This window comes from Physeter macrocephalus, chromosome 21 (genome assembly GCF_002837175.3).
Source record: "Physeter macrocephalus isolate SW-GA chromosome 21, ASM283717v5, whole genome shotgun sequence".
In the NCBI taxonomy this organism is placed as follows: Eukaryota; Metazoa; Chordata; class Mammalia; order Artiodactyla; family Physeteridae; genus Physeter; species Physeter macrocephalus.
In genome coordinates this window covers 109,882,124-109,898,365 of record NC_041234.1, presented here as the reverse complement: position 1 = coordinate 109,898,365, position 16,242 = coordinate 109,882,124, and the positions used below count along the sequence as shown (strand labels likewise).

Sequence of the window (16,242 nt, the reverse complement as noted above, 5' to 3'; positions counted from 1 at the left end):
TGTGTATTTATTGTCCCAATCACTGTATATTAACCTTTTTAAAAAAATTTTTACTTTATATTGGAGTATAGTTGATTAACAACGTTGTGTTAGTTTCAGGTGTACAACAAAGTGATTCAGTTATACATATACATGTATCCATTCTTTTCAGATATTAACCATTTAATATCATGTTTGGTTGGGTATATTCTCTCATGTGTGCCTCTGTTACCCCAAGGAAATTTTCTCTTCTCCAAAGAAAGATTAGTTAATAATTCTTTCCATTCTTCTATATGGCCTAGTTACAGACCAAATATTGCTTGATTGATTATTGAGCCACTGTTTTCTGCTCATTGTCAGCTCTGTGAATAGGGGAGCAAAGGAGAATGCATGATTGATATCTCTTTAATTAGTGAATAAAACATGCTCATAATATCATGAAGCAGAATATGAAAGGAAGGAAGGAAGAGGCATATTAGGCTCTCACTACTCATAGTCCATAGAACAGCAGCTCCATTATCACCAGAAGCTTGTTAGAAATGCAAAATCTCATGTCCCACCCAAAAACTACTGAATCAGAATGTGTACTTTAACAAGATTCCCAGGAATTTTAACAAGATTCCTTTAAACATTAAGCTTTGAGGAGCATAAAATTAGACAAATGAATCTATTGTATAACGATGAGATCCTGCTATGTTTAATACGTCTACTGCAGCGGTTCTCAAATGGCACCCAAGATTTCCTGAGCAGAAATTGATTAATCGGTGTTTTTTTTTTGTTAATTGCAAAGAAAAAAATTAAAACGTTAATTGGTAGAATTTTCTCAGTTCTAAGTTTTCCCCCATATGTTTTTTCTTAAATACTTGGCACCTGTTATATATATTTTTTTAAATAAATTTATTTATATTTAATCTTTGGCTGCGTTGGGTCTTTGTTGCTGCACGCAGGTTTTCTCTAGTTGTGGTGAGCGGGGCTACTCTTGGTTGCGGTGTGCGGGCTTCTCATTGCGGTGGCTTCTCTTGTTGCGGAGCAGGGCTCAAGGCACACGGGCTCAGTAGTTGTGACGCACGGGCTTAGTTGCTCCATGGCATGAGGGATCTTCCCGGACCAGGGCTTGAACCCGTGTCCCCTGCATTGGCAGGTGGATTCCTAACCACTGTGCCACCAGAGAAGTCCAACACCTGTTATATTTGTCTTTCCTGGCAACTAATACTACTTCATCCTGGCTATACGTGAGAATCACCTATGGAGCCTTTTAAAACATGCCTATATGTAACCAAGCCCTGCCCAAGATACCCTGATTTAATTTGTCTGTGGATAAACCTAAGACATGGGCTTTTTTTTCAAGCTGCCCAGATGACTCTCATGGGAAGTCTGTGGTTGAAAACCACTAGTCTAGTATAAAATGATACCTATTTAAGGAACATATATCATTATTGTATGCTCTTTAATGAACACTATATGTCTTTTTAGTAGTCCATCATATTTGAGAAGCCAGGTCTATTGATAGGTTTTGTCATTCGGGCAAAGATATTAAGAATATCTTCTGTGATTTGTATACCCCAAAGCCATTTTGTCTTTTCCCTGCATTGTTAAGGAGTTTTCAGATTGACTGATGATTTGTCTTCATATCAGAGTTTGATGGAACTGTAATTTCCAAAATTCACCTTGAGTTTCTTATATGGAGACTGGCTGCAAGAAGTCCCTTATTTTTATATTTAGAACTTAGTGCCATCTATATGGGCAGCTTGAGTCTCAAAGATGTGATAGAAAGTCTCTGTTGTGCCATTAATAGAGACGGTTGCTTCTTTAGAATTTACAGGTCCAGGAACCAGATTGATGATAACCCTCCTCTGAGTGGTTTTTTAAAGTTCCTAAATAGCGATGTATAGTAGATTCAAATATAGCATTGTTTTTCTTTTTCAGAGCATGGACAGAACATCAGGAATATGGATTAATCATTGATGGCTCCACGTTGTCTCTCATATTAAATTCTAGTCAAGACTCTGGTTCTAACAATTACAAAAGCATTTTCCTACAAATTTGTATGAAGTGCACTGCAGTGCTCTGCTGTCGGATGGCACCGTTACAGAAAGCCCAGGTAACTGGATGTTAGTTAATGTTCCATTCTGGGTACTTCTGGATGCATATGTGCAAATGTTCACTTTTAATTTTCTTCAAAGAGCCCTGAGTACCTTATTATATTTTCCCTGGATTCTTCCTCTGTGTGGTCCAACTCAGAAGTCTTCCCACCGTTTTAAATTAAACCTGTGCTTCACCTTTTTGTCTCCTCAAGCTGGCTGTCTAATTCCTCACCTTGCAAGCTTCTCTAATGAGTGCTTGGTGCCTGCTGCCTTCATCCCAGTGCTCCTGCTCCACTATTCCATTAGCCCCATGCATTCTTTCTTCTCACCTTGCTCTGCTGCATCTCCTGGAGGAGAGCAGTGACCTCCTTGCTGAACCCGTTGTGTTGTCTTTCGTTTTCTCCTCATTTCTCCACTGCAGTTGACACTGCCAATTATGTCCTCCTTTAAACTCTCCTCCCTTACTTTCTGTGATGGTCCATGGTCCTTTTTTTTTTTCCCCTTCTTGGCAACCTAGTGTCTTTTTATTTTGTTTCATCCTGTGTCTTCTCCCTAATTGTCGGTTTTTGGGGGGCTCTGTCTTCCCTCTGCTCTTCAGTTACACCCTGTCTCTCTGGATAAGCACATCCATTTCTGTGACTTCCACTGATGATCTATCTCTCGTCCTGACTTTTCCTTTTTGTTAAGTCTCATATTTCTAGCTGCCTGCTAGACGGCTCTATATGGATTCCCCACTGTAGCATTAAATTCTAGTATCCAAAACAGATATTATAATTTTCTCCTTCAGGCCAGTTTGTTTTATCCCTTGTCTTTATTTTCCTGTTACCAGTGGCATTTTTCTTTGGCTCCCTAAGTCTCCAAACTGCCTTTGATCCTTTTCTTCTCACTCACTCCATATATAGTCACCATCAGTCCTACTGATCCTACCTTTTGTCATAGCTCTCATTGTGGTGCCACCTTGTTCAACCTTTTATCTCCATCTTAGTGCAAGCAAGCCCTTAGGACTTTACATACAGACTACTTGATTTAATCTTCTCATTAGTCTCCTTGCTTTCACCCTTCCCCATTCCATCTCTTTCCCCCCTTCCACGTGCCATGCTCACACCAACCTCCAAAGCTTCCCTCATATAATTTCCTCATCTGGAATTCCCTCTGAATTCCTCTTGGCCTAACAAAAATTTTACTCCTAATAAAACCCAATGCAGGGGCAACCTCGGGTGTGCTGTCTTTTCCAGCTCCTCTGGCTCGCATTGATCTGCTTCACCTTGCTTCCTTGTACTCACTGAGTCTCAGGAACCTTAGAATCTCAGGTACGCACCTTTTCACTTCTGCGTACACTGTATTCTTTTCTATGTGTTGGTCTTGCTTCTTCCCGTCCCTCAGCTGCTTGCTCTAGACCTAGCAGGTGGCGCTGTGTCTTTGCCTTCTCCTTCACACACCCTGCCCCCTACCTCACACATGCATGCACGCATGCACAAGCACACAGCCCATCTTAACTTAGGGCATTGTCTACCTTCTTCTCACTTTCAGTTTCCACCACAATCAGGTGCTCTTCTTTTCTTCAACCTTAAGAGCCTTGGTTAGCCCCAGCTGGGGAAGCAGATCCTATCAGAACAGTATCCATAGAAATCTGTCCCTTTAGTCAAAGGCAATAAATACCTCTTTCCCTTTTTTTACCTCCTATATTCACTGTCTGCTGCTCAAATTGCTCACCTTCTAAGTTCTCCACTGCCCAGGACAGTATCTGAATTCCTAACACTGTGCTGCTTCTCCCACCCAGACTATGGAGCCCCCTGTGGTTCAGTCCTTAGTCTGTTTTATTTCCCTCACTATCGTCACCTCTTCCAGGATATCACCTACTCATCTGTCATGGCCACATAGGTGATTTTCTTTTTTTTATATTTATTTGATTGATTGATTGATTTTTGGTGGGGGCTGCATTGGGTCTTAGTTGCCGCACGCGGGATCTTCGTTGAGGCATGCAGGATCTTTCCTTGCGGCGTGCAGGTTTTCTCTCTCTCGTTGAGGCGTGCGAGCTCAGTAATTGGCATGCAGGCTTAATTGCCCCGGGGCATATGGGATCTTAGTTCCCTGACCAGGGATCGAACCCACGTCCCCTGCATTGGAAGGCGGATTCTTTACCACTGGACCACCAGGGAAGTCCCCACATAGGTGATTTTCAAGTCACTTCTCCAATCCCAGTCTTTGGAGTTCTACTTTACTTCTCCAGTTGCTTACTAAGCACATGTTCTTGGGTGTGTCATTGTCACCTCAATTCAGCCTTCTCTAGAGCCCAAATTGTCATTTTCCTTGTCTTTTTTTTTTTTTTTTTTTTTTTGGCTGCGTTGGGTCTCCATTGCTGCACGTGGGCTTCTCATTGTGGTGGCTTCTCTTGTTGCAGAGCATGGGCTGTAGGTCCGCAGGCTCAGTAGTTGTGGCTTGCGGGCTCTGGAGCACAGGCTCAGTAGCTGTGGAGCACAGGCTTAGCTGCTCTGCAGCATGTGGTATCTTCCTGAACCAGGGCTCGAACCCGTGTCCCCTGCATTGGCAGACGGATTCTTAACCACTGCGCCACCAGGGAAGTCCCTTTACATCTATTACTGAGCTCACTATACTTCTAGGTCTTTAGATTCAAAACCTTGACGTCCCCCATGCTTTACCCTTCCATGTGGTCTCAGTCACCAAATTCTGTCCATTTTCTAGTACACTGTCTTTTCCATCTCTTTCTTTCCATTACCTTCCAGGTCCAGGACTTAAACAGCTCATTGAACTCCATGTGGACTAACTTCTCTCTTTGCCTGCAGTCTGGCCTTTTCTTCCCATTTCTTCTGCACCCTGTTGCCACTTTCATAATATCACTCCCTGTTGATGTGGCCCCATATATACCTATCCATGTCCCCTGTACAAAAACTCATTGGTCTGGTCAAACCAGATCTGTTTTCTAAGCATATACTGTACTTAACTGGCTGTGTGCCTTAGAACATGCTATGCTCTTCCCTTTCCGTGGGATACTGCTCCAACCCCTTTTCCCAATCCATGTACATCTTACCAGTCTTTTATGGTTTAGATCAAACCACCCTTCCTTCTATAAAATCATTTCTGATCAGTCTGGCATGTATTGTCCTCTCCCTTCTCTGACATCACGGGCCTTCTTATGTGGACAACTTAGATGACAGTGTTATATATTCCCTTGCATAGATATTGTGTATTGTTATCTTGTATTGTTAATCTGATTATCTGATATTATTGTATCCATTCCCCATTATATGCTTCTTGAGGTGTGAGACCAAGTGGTATATCCTTTCTGGATATTTGCACTTTGCTTTTGCACATTGTATTGCATGTAGTTATAGTTGATCAATAAATAGTTTTTGGTAAATTGATTTCTTTTTTGTGAAGCTATCTAGAGATTGAAAAGAAGTTCTTAATCCAGATGACCTGGGACTCAGTAAAAAAAAAAAAAACTCCCATGTTTATCTACCTAGATCTTTCATGGTTTTATGGTCCATGACAATATATCCTTTTATCTTTCCACAAGGACAAGCTTTCATTTTTTAAAATCTATATTTTCATGCAGAAGTTGTCACCCTTGATAATTTTATTGCCTTCCCTAGACCTTTCCTGGCTGCATTTTTCTTCCTTGTGGTTTAAATCATTACTGCATACAGTATAACAAGTGCAATTAGTTTAACCAGTATTGTAGCCCATTAAACACAAGTTTACTTTTGTGGATCACTCACTTACAGATTATTTCTGACACTCTTATAAAGTGTTTAAAAAGAACCAAGTTGAGGTGAAGGATTGGGAGAAAGCTGGCATTTCATAGTAACATCATTTTTGTGTCAAATGGATTGGACGTGGGTTTTTTTTGGTATGTTGTTTTATACAACTAAAACCTGACTGAATTTTGTTTAAAGAAAAGACTGCAGGGTGGTTTTGCCTCGTATAAATTATTTTTAATCAGTTATGTGAAAATGGATTTTATTTATGTTACCTGGTGAAAGCCATTGTGGGTACAAAATTTTTGCAAGGCATTATTTAACTACTGAATTACATAAGCTTTTTAAAAGCTGTTAGATTCCAAGGGGTTTTGAGGGTTGACACATAAAGCAGTCATTATCTAAAACATACGGTGGGAGGACAGCTGCTTACCCAATACTCTTCCCTCAAGTAACTCTGCCAGGAGAACATTTCTTTTATTCAATACTTACCATGAACACAGCATTGAGCTGCACTGTGCCATCGACACATCTTTAAGAGACACTCAGGGAATAATGACAGGCTTTATACACATATCTCGGGCATCTTTCTGCAAAGCTCATCACCTTTAAGGTGCCCCCTTTTGAAATGCAGCTTTCTGTATGAGAGATCATATCATATCATATTGGGCACTGGGTGATTTAGTAAAGTTTAGTCGGCAGCTAGATGGAAATAAGGGTTGGCATGCACCGAGGGGAGGTAGGAGTGTCAGCAGGGAGGAGAGAGGGAGAGGTAACCAAAAACATTGTCCTCTCACTGCCCACTTTTGTCCTGGTAGCCCCATGCATGTTTCCCCAAATCGGCTCTCTGGTCTTCACTTTCTCATTCAGTACGTGATCTGAAAGGACACAGGAAGCAATGACAAAAGAGGGAAGCGTGCTGACCTCTAATATAGGTATGAGGCATGGTTTTTGACAGTTCATACATTCACAAAACCAGAAACAAGTGGGCGCCGGTATTACATTTTGAAAAGCTGTGTTCTTCTGCCCCTGAGAATTCAAGACTGGTTGTACTAATATGCACAAGCTACCTTTCTGTTTGAAGGCCTCCATTTACAAGTGTGAATGAGGCAAATACCCACAATGTAGTACAATCTCACATTCTGCTTTGACCTTTTCTATACCTCTTTTGTATTTAATGTTTAGATTGTGAGAATGGTGAAGAATTTAAAAGGCAGCCCAATAACACTGTCGATAGGTGATGGTGCCAATGATGTTAGTATGATCTTGGAATCCCATGTGGGCATAGGTAAGAAACATCTAATGAGATGGCAGCTGTAAGGTATCAGTATTGCTTTGAGGTAGAGTGGTCTTATTATTCTAGAGATTGTTTTGGTTACTCATCTTGAATCCGAATTTGGGAATGATCATTGTTAATCAAAAGAAGGTCCTCATCAGATCATGGAATATGTCCATGACAAAGTCCTACCCATGGTGGGAATGTAGCAATACAAAGTTGGAGGATGTTATTATATTAGCCAAGTAAAGGGAATTTCCCAAACCTACTAGCCATGCAGTTGATCATTTAGCTCTCACTTTTGACAGCATGCATGAAATTTTATTGATTTTTCGCCCCTGGCCAGATCGCCTGCTTTTGTTGCTGCACTATATCTTTTGAGATCCTTAACTGTTTGGGACTAAGAAACGATAATTGGCTGGCTGATTTTCCACATGGCAATATCTCTGCATGGCGGTTTGGGCTTTAGTGGTGAATTTACATGTCGGCATGCAACAACAGCTTCTCTAAAACCTGCACCCTTTCCTCCCCTGTCAGGCTGCTGGGAGGCAATCCTAACACCCCAGCAAGTGGTTTTTTGGTGGGCGAGAAATAATGGAAATAGTATCTTGGGGATTATTGTACCACAGTTTGGATTCCCAAATTCTTTCCATTTGCAAGTAACCCTATTTAGTGTGGAGCTCTAGTTCAACTCATTGGTTATTGACAGTGGAAATGGCCTAAAGCTGCTTGAGCTCATGGAATACTTGGGCTGCTACTCAGCCTTGCAGGACATTTGGTCTTGTCTAAAACGTCCATAGCACATTTGGTCCATGCAAAAGGTCCTTGAAATTTGGTCCTGTCCAAAACCATTTGGCATGGACCAAATATGCTCGTGGACATTTTGGACAGGACCAGATTTCAAAGACCTTTTGGCATGGACCAACTGTCTTATAGTCCAAATGTCTTGACGTTTTGGACAGGACCAAATTTCAGGGATCTTTGGTGTGAACCAACTGTCTTATGAACATTTTGGACAGGACTCAGTGTTTGCCAACCACTACTCAGAGTATCATTCAGTATAAGGACTTAACCATCTCATTATAACTCTTCAGTTTTGAGCTCTTAGACCATAATCCCCAGGTCTCTGAGTTGCTTTAATATGGCACCTAGTCTGGTGCCATGCATAATTAATCACTTACTAAGTACCTTTAAAATAATTTTCAGATTTAACTTTTTCCTCAGGATAATTTTTGCCTTATAATGATTAAAATAATGATTCTATTAATTATTTTATGTTTTGTTATAAATAGGTAATTGTCAGTTAAACATAATTTTACGTTTTATTGGTAAGTCTCACTGTCACTGTTGAAAGCACTTTTTGCTTAAGAAAACAAATCTAAACTATTCAACTGAACTATACATGTAAGCAAGTAAAAAATATGAAAGTAACAAGTCAGGTGGTTACTTATTCTATAAAAATACTCACCCTATAGAGATTTTTCTTTTTTTAGGTATCAAAGGCAAAGAAGGTCGCCAAGCAGCCAGGAATAGTGATTATTCTGTCCCAAAGTTTAAACATTTAAAGAAACTGCTGTTGGCTCACGGACACCTATATTATGTGAGAATAGCACACCTTGTACAGTATTTCTTCTATAAGGTATGTGATGAAATACTTGATTTAACTTATGACTATTTAACCCAGCATTGGCTCAGCTTGGTTGTAGGGTTTTTTTCTTCTTTTTTCATGTTTCTTTTACTGTCTTAGTACTGAAATATGTGGTCAGCAAAGCAGAGGCAGTCTATTTAGCGAATCAGAAACCAGAAATTCCTTTTAATGCAAGAGATTTGAGATGAAAATTTTTAAGCCAACTTTCTTTCTTTTTTTTTTTTTTTTTTTTTATTTGTGGTACGCGGGCCTCTCCCTGTTGTGGCCTCTCCTGTCGCGGAGCCCAGGCTCCGGACGCGCAGGCTCAGCGGCCATGACTCACGGGCCCAGCCGCTCCGCGGCACGTGGGATCCTCCCGGACCGGGGCACGAACCCGCGTCCGCTGCATCGGCAGGCGGACTCTCAACCACTGCGCCACCAGGGAAGCCCTAAGCCAACTTTCTTAAAGTATAGTTTAAATACAGTACAATGTACCCATTAAATGTTTACAGTTCAATTTTGACAAATGTATACATCCATGTGGCTACCACCCGAACCAAATATAGACCATTTCTATCACCCCAGAAAGTTTACTTGTGCTCCTTTCCAGTCTTCTCCACCCCTGCATCAAACAACGACTAATCTGATTTACATTACTCTGTGATATATAGTAACATATATGGCATATAGCATATAAATTTAGATATAATTTATGCAACATACACATTAGGTTTGCCTGTTTTAGACATGTACCAGAACTTGATCTCCTGTCCTATGTTCTATTCTCTATAGTTTTTTAAAGTTTTTTTCACTTTTTGTTTTGAGATAATTTCATACTTTTTAAAAGTTGCAAAATTAGTGTAATCTCGTATACTCTTTGCCCAGCTTTGCCAACTGTTAACACCTTAGTTAAACCACAACTTAGTTACCAAGAGCAGTAAATTGATATTAATTGGCACATTATTAACTAGTCTGTATACTGTACTGGAATTTTGCTGATGGTCCCTCAGATTTTCTATCTGTGGTCCATTTCAGGCTCATGCTTGCATTTAAGGATTATGATCTCCTTAGTCTTCTTTAACCTAGGATAGTTCCTGTCTTTTTTGTCCTCATGATCTTAACATGTTTGAAGAGTGCTGGCCAGTTAGTTTGTAGAATGTCCCTCAATTTGGGTTTTGTCTAATGTTTGCCTATTATTAGACTCAGGTTTTGCATTTGGGCACAATTACCACAGAAGCGCTATTGCAACCTGCTGAATGCATCATATCCAGAGGCACATGTTGTCAGTATGTCTCATGATAATGTCAACTTTGATAAGCTGGTTCAGATGGTGTTCTGAGGGTCTCAAGACCCCTCAGTTTTGCTCTGTGTAGTTTCATTTGATAAGAGCATTCTCCTGCTAAACTAGATATTTTATTCTATGTTGAAATTCATTACTATCATTGTTCATTCTGTTACTCAGATTGTCACAGATTTGGCACCTGTTTCCTTTCACCATGTTTCCATCATTTTTAAATTTTTATTTTATTGTGATAACACTTAACATGAGCTCTATGCACTTAACAGATTATTAAGTATATGGTACAGTATTGTTAAGTACAACAGACCTCTAGTACTTACTCATCTTGCATAACTAAAACTGTATACCCATTGAGTAGCAACTCCCCCGTTCCTCCCTCCCCACCCCTTCCCCCTCCCCCGGCCCTAACCTTTTCTGAAGTCCTGTTTATTTTCTGGTACCACATGATGTTCTAGGCGCCTCTTGTATTTTTCCGGCTCCAGTCCTGGATTCAGACTTTTCTGCAAGGATCACCTGTTCCTTTCCATTATTCGCAACTGGTATTTCGAAATCAAGATCTGGGCGCTAGTTGTGCTCATGGCTACTGAGCTGAAGTTGTTGGGCTGAAATTAAAGGTATCTGTATAGACTCGATACTTGAACTCAGTTTATACAGGTACCTTTGATTAAATCCGGCAGCACAAGGTTCATTGTAACCTTTCCCTTTTCCATTTAGTAACTCCTTTCTTCAGTGGTGAGAAACCTGGTTCTCATCCTCATTGTGTTTATTTATTTGCTAACTCCTCAAGTACACTTAAAGTAGTTCCAGAATTGCTACGCGTACTCCTGTGAGAAACAAATCTAACTTGAGAAATATATTTGTGAGCACTTGTTTTTGTCTTTAGTCTTAGAGAATGTAGTCAAAACACTGTTTCCAAAATTACTTTTTTTTTTCCCTTTTCCACCATTTCAGTGTGGTTATGTTATTTATATAGTTAAGGTTTGTGGGGCCATGGACTCAGTAACTTAACAGCCCCACGTGGGGATGGATGCTTATTCTCTCTTACCTCCCCTTAGTGGGAGAGCCTGTGAAGATTTGCCATACAGATCTGCCTAGCAATCTGATCCGATTCCAGAAGATTGGTTTCCCTCTTTAAGATTTTGGCCTGCAATTCAAGCAGCTGCCACCAGGTGGGAGGAACGCTCTGTTAAAAACAAAACAGGCATTAAAATGGCTAATGTGGGCTTCCCTGGTGGAGCGGTGGTTGAGAATCCACTTGCCTATACAGGGGACACGGGTTCGTGCCCCGGTCCGGGAAGATCCCACATGCCGCAGAGTGGCTGGGCCCGTGAGCCATAGCCGCTGAGCCTGCGCGTCCGGAGCCTGTGCTCCGCAACGGGAGAGGCCACAACAGGGAGAGGCCCGCGTACCACCCAAAAAAAAAAAAAAAAAAAAAAGGCTAATGTTTACCAATGGTCAGTAATTTACATATCCTGGTTCTCAATTTAGGGGATTATTTATGTAGATGCCCTCTGTCTTCATTAGGATCTCTATTCCCCTTATCATCTTAGTTACTGACTTAGCAATATTCCTTTTTAAGTGCTGCCTTTTGTCCCAAGATGATTTCTAATACCTTTGACCCTCTTTGGCTGCCTTCCTCTTATCTTGCCATTGCATCTTCAAGTTGTTGCCCACCCCTGGAGTACTGCAGTGACAGGTCTTCCTGCTTTCTATTTCTCCATTTGCTCCTCCTTGCATAATTCATCCAGGTTAATGTTTAGGAAATACCACTTTTCAACTTGTCCTCCAGAAACTCCACTCTCCATTGTCTTAAGAGTTAGTCTGGCTTTTAAGGCACCCCACAGTCTGACTCTGCCCTACCTTATATCTTTAAAATACATATGGCCTTACCTTGGTTCCTGCTATCACCATATCCTATTCATCTGTAACACCTAGTTCAAAGTCTAACTTCTTTATTCATTCAATCAACAGATATGTTTGAATGTGTTACCATGTGCCAAGCATTGTTTCAGGCGCTTGAGAATTCATAATGGAATAAGACAGGCAAAGTCCCTGTTTTTATGGAACTGTTATTCTAATGGGAGAGTCAGACCTCCCCTTCCCACAAAGCACCCCCATAATCCACACCAAGCACTGCCTCTTCCAACCTCAGAACACTTCTTTTATATACCAAAGTATATAAAGTATGACTCTAGAAAGGCTACAGACAGTATTTTGCATTCTGCCAGAACTGATACATACGAATGAGTGTTGCCCTTCCAGGTGATAACCTTGGGAGCTCCGACACTCTGGTGCTGTAGGACTTATTCAAAATACATGTAGCAGTTTTCTGTAGAAATGTCCTCCAGAGCCTGCAGTAGATGTTTACCTAAATATCCTCAGCTGCAGCAGTTGTTCATGCTTTAAGGATCCATTGGATTTTTTAAACGGCCTCAAATCTCCCAGCCTGGTAAATTAGCTTAGTGAGAATGTGTGAGAGAAGGAAAGAGACTGGTTTTTTCACATGGCTCAAAAATGGGCTATTGGGGACTTCCCTGGTGGTGCAGTGGTTAAGAATCTGCCTACCAATGCAGGGGACACGGGTTCAAGCCCTGGTCCGGGAAGATCCCACATGTTGTGGAGCTAAGCTAAGCTAAGCCCGTGCACCACAACTACTGAGCCTGCGCTCTAGAGCCCGTGAGCCACAACTACTGAAGCCTGCACGCCCTAGAGCCCATGCTCCACAACAAGAGAAGCCACTGCAATGAGAAGGCCGTGCACTGCAGCAAAGAGTAGCTCCTGCTCGCCGTAACTAGAGAAAGCCCGTGCGCAGCAATGAAGACCCAACGCAGCCAAAAATAAATAGATTTATCTATTTAAAAAAAATAGAGCTATTGAAGGTGCTGCCCTAAGAGAAATCCAGAGACACCATGAACAAGTGACAGCAGTGCTGAAATACAGTCACAGCCTATATTGAAAGACAGCACTCATTTGAAAATATTAGTTCTGGTGGTTTTGCCTGAAGACGTTAATTTTAGTGTTTATCATCTTACCTAGTGGCTTTTACTGCCTTATGAATTCTCAGCTTGTATTTTTTTAATATGTTTGTTTTTACTGTTCTCCCAGTTAAATGATAAATCCCTTAGAAGTAAGAAGTTTTGTTTTTTGTATCACCCACAGCGTCATCTTTACATACATATAGTAGGTGATCAATAATAATAGTTAATTGTTTGATGAGGCAGTAACAAAGGCAGTAAAGCAGTAGTTGATACTTGTTCGTGTCAATATACACTGTAATAATTTCCTGACTACTTATTGGCATTAATTGACTTTTAAATATAGACTTACAGCTTTATGTCAGTCTACTTTGTGATGATTTTACAAACCCGCTTGGCATTTAAGGTGCAGCACCATTAGGTGTTCATATTATATGAGATCATTTCTTCCCTAGAAGAATAGCAAGAGGGTCTCATAAAGTAAGTGAGGTCCTCTTCTGCCTTGGTAGGGGAAAAGTTGTTATTAATATGAATGTAATCATTTGTTTTGAATTGTTTCCTTACAACTCTGGAGTAGAAGTTTATTGCATTGTGACATTAGAAGGACTTAGGGGACTGCCTGTAGACTATCTGAAGTAGAGTTTCCTGTTTTACTTTAGAAAGTTGATCAAGTGAAAAGCATTAACCCTCTTCTTCATTTTTTTTTTCCAGAACCTTTGTTTCATTTTGCCACAATTTTTGTACCAGTTCTTCTGTGGATTCTCACAACAGGTTTGTTTCCCTAGGTATTTCTTGTAATGTAGTTTTTTTGTTTGTTTTTTGTTGTTGTTGTTTTTTGTTTAAATTTATTTTATTGAAGTATAGTTGATTTACAAGGTTGTGTTAGTTTCTGGTGTAGAGCAAGGTGATTCAGCAATACATACATATAATAGTTTCCACAGAAATGTTTGCTTTTTCTAAAATTATTTTTTATACAGCAGGTTCTTATTAGTTATCTATTGTATACATATTAGTGCATGTATGTCAATCCCACTCTCCCAATTCATCCCACCACCACCACCACCACCACCCGCAACTTTCCCCCCTTGGTGTCCATACCTTAGTTCTCTGCATCTGTGTCTCTATTTCTGCCTTGCAAACCGGTCCATCCGTACCATTTCTCTAGATTCCACATGTATGCATTAATATATGATATTTGTTTTTCTCTTTCTGACTTACTTCACTCTGTATGACAGCCTCTAGGTCCATCCACATCTCTACAAATGACTCATTTCATTCCTTTTTATGGCTGAGTAATATTCCATTGTATATACGTACCACATCTTCTTTATCCATTTGTCTGTCGATGGGCATTTACATTGCTTCCATGACCTGGTTATTGTAAATAGTGCTGCAATGAACATTGGGGTGCATGTGTCTTTTTGAATTATGGTTTTCTCTGGGTATATGCCCAGGACTGGGATTGCTGGGTCATATGGTAATTCTATTTTTAGTTTTTTAAGGAACCCTCATACTGTTCTCCATAGTGGCTGTATCAATTTACATTCCCACCAACAGTGCAAGAGGGTTCCCTTTTCTCCACACCCTCTCCAGCATTTGTTGTTTGTAGGTTTTCTGATGATGCCCATTCTAACCAGTATGAGGTGGTGCCTGATTATAGTTTTGATTTGCATTTCTCTAATAATTAGTGATGTTGAGCAGCTTTTCAAGTGCTTCATGGCCATCTGTATGTCTTCTTTGGAGAAATGTCTATTTAGGTCTTCTGCCCATTTTTTGGTTGGGTTGTTTGTTTTTGTGATATTGAGCTGCATGAGCTGTTTATGTATTTTGGAGATTAATCCTTTGTCAGTTGGTTCGTTTGGAACTATTTTCTCCCATTCTGAGGGTTGTCTTTTCATCTTGTTTGTAGTTTCCTTTGCTGTGCAAAAGGTTTTAACTTTCATTAGGTCCCATTTGTTTATTTTTGTTTTTATTTCCATTACTCTAGGAGGTGGATCAAAAAAGGTCTTGCTGTGATTTATGTCAAAGAGTGTTCTTGCTGTGTTTTCCTCTAAGAGTTTTACAATGTCCAGTCTTACATTTAGATCTTTAATTCATTTTGAGTTTATTTTTGTCTGTGGTGTTAGGGAGTGTTCTAGTTTCATTCTTTTACATGTAACTGTCCAGTTTTCCCAGCACCACTTATTGAAGAGACTGTCTTTTCTCCATTGTATATCCTTGCCTCCTTTTTCATAGATTAGTTGACCATAGGTGCGTGGGTTTATCTCTGGGCTTTCTATCCTGTTCCATTGATCTATATTTCTGTTTTTGTACCAGTGCCATATTGTCTTGATTACTGTAGCTTTTTTTTAATATATAAATTTAATTTATTTTATTTTATTTTTTATTTTATTTTTGGCTGTGTTGGGTCTTTGTTGCTGCATGAGGGCTTTCTCTAGTTGTGGTGAGCGGGGGCTACTTTTCGTTGCTGTGCGCAGGCTTCTCGTTGCAGTGGCTTCTCTTATTGTGGAGCACGGGCTCTAGACGCACAGGCTTCAGTAGTTGTGGCTCACAGGCTCTAGAGCACAGGCTTAGTAGTTGTGGTAGACGGGCTTAGTTGCTCTGAGGCATGTGGGATCTTCCTGGACCAGGGCTCGAACCCGTGTCACCTGCATTGGCAGGCAGATTCCTAACCACTGCGCCACCAGGGAAGGCCCCGATTACTGTAGCTTTGTAGTATAGTTTGAAGTCAGGGAGTCTGATTCCTCCAGCTCCGTTTTTCCTGTCAAGACTGCTTTGGCTGTTCGGAGTCTTTTGTGTCTCCACACAAATTTTAAGATTTTTTCTTCCAGTTCTGTAGAAAATGCCACTGGTAATTTGATAGGGATTGCATTGGATCTGTAGATTGCTTTGAGTAGTATAGTCATTTTCACAATGTTGATCCTTCCAATCCAAGAACATGATATGTCTCTCCATCTGTTTGTGTCATCTTTGATTTCTTTCCATCAGTGTCTTATAGTTTTCTGAGTACAGGTCTTTTACCTCCTTAGGTAGGTTTCCTCCTCAATATTTTATTCTTTTTGTTGCAGTGGTGAATGGGATTGTTTCCTTAATTTCTCTCTGTGATCTTTCATTGTTAGTGTATAGGAATGCAAGACATTTCTGTGCATCAATTTTGTATCCTGCAACTTTATGAAATTCATTGGTTAGCTCTAGTAGTTTTCTGGTAGCATCATTAGGATTCTCTATGTACAGTATCATGTCATCTGCAAACAGTGACAGTTTTACTTCTTCTTTTCCAAT

At 40.4% G+C, this 16,242-nt stretch overlaps 1 protein-coding gene across 7 annotated transcripts in view; it reads left to right on the top strand.

Annotated features, from left to right (window-relative positions):
* ATP11C (ATPase phospholipid transporting 11C) overlaps nucleotides 1-16,242 on the top strand; it is a 169,088-nt gene that overhangs the window by 118,157 nt on the left and 34,689 nt on the right. For all 7 annotated transcript variants that reach the window (XM_007100306.4, XM_007100305.4, XM_007100307.4 and 4 more), the window contains 4 exons: nucleotides 1,906-2,080; nucleotides 6,968-7,070; nucleotides 8,552-8,697; nucleotides 13,672-13,731. In XM_007100306.4, the coding sequence (XP_007100368.1) occupies nucleotides 1,906-2,080; nucleotides 6,968-7,070; nucleotides 8,552-8,697; nucleotides 13,672-13,731 (484 nt within the window). The remainder of the gene's footprint in view (nucleotides 1-1,905; nucleotides 2,081-6,967; nucleotides 7,071-8,551; nucleotides 8,698-13,671; nucleotides 13,732-16,242) is intronic.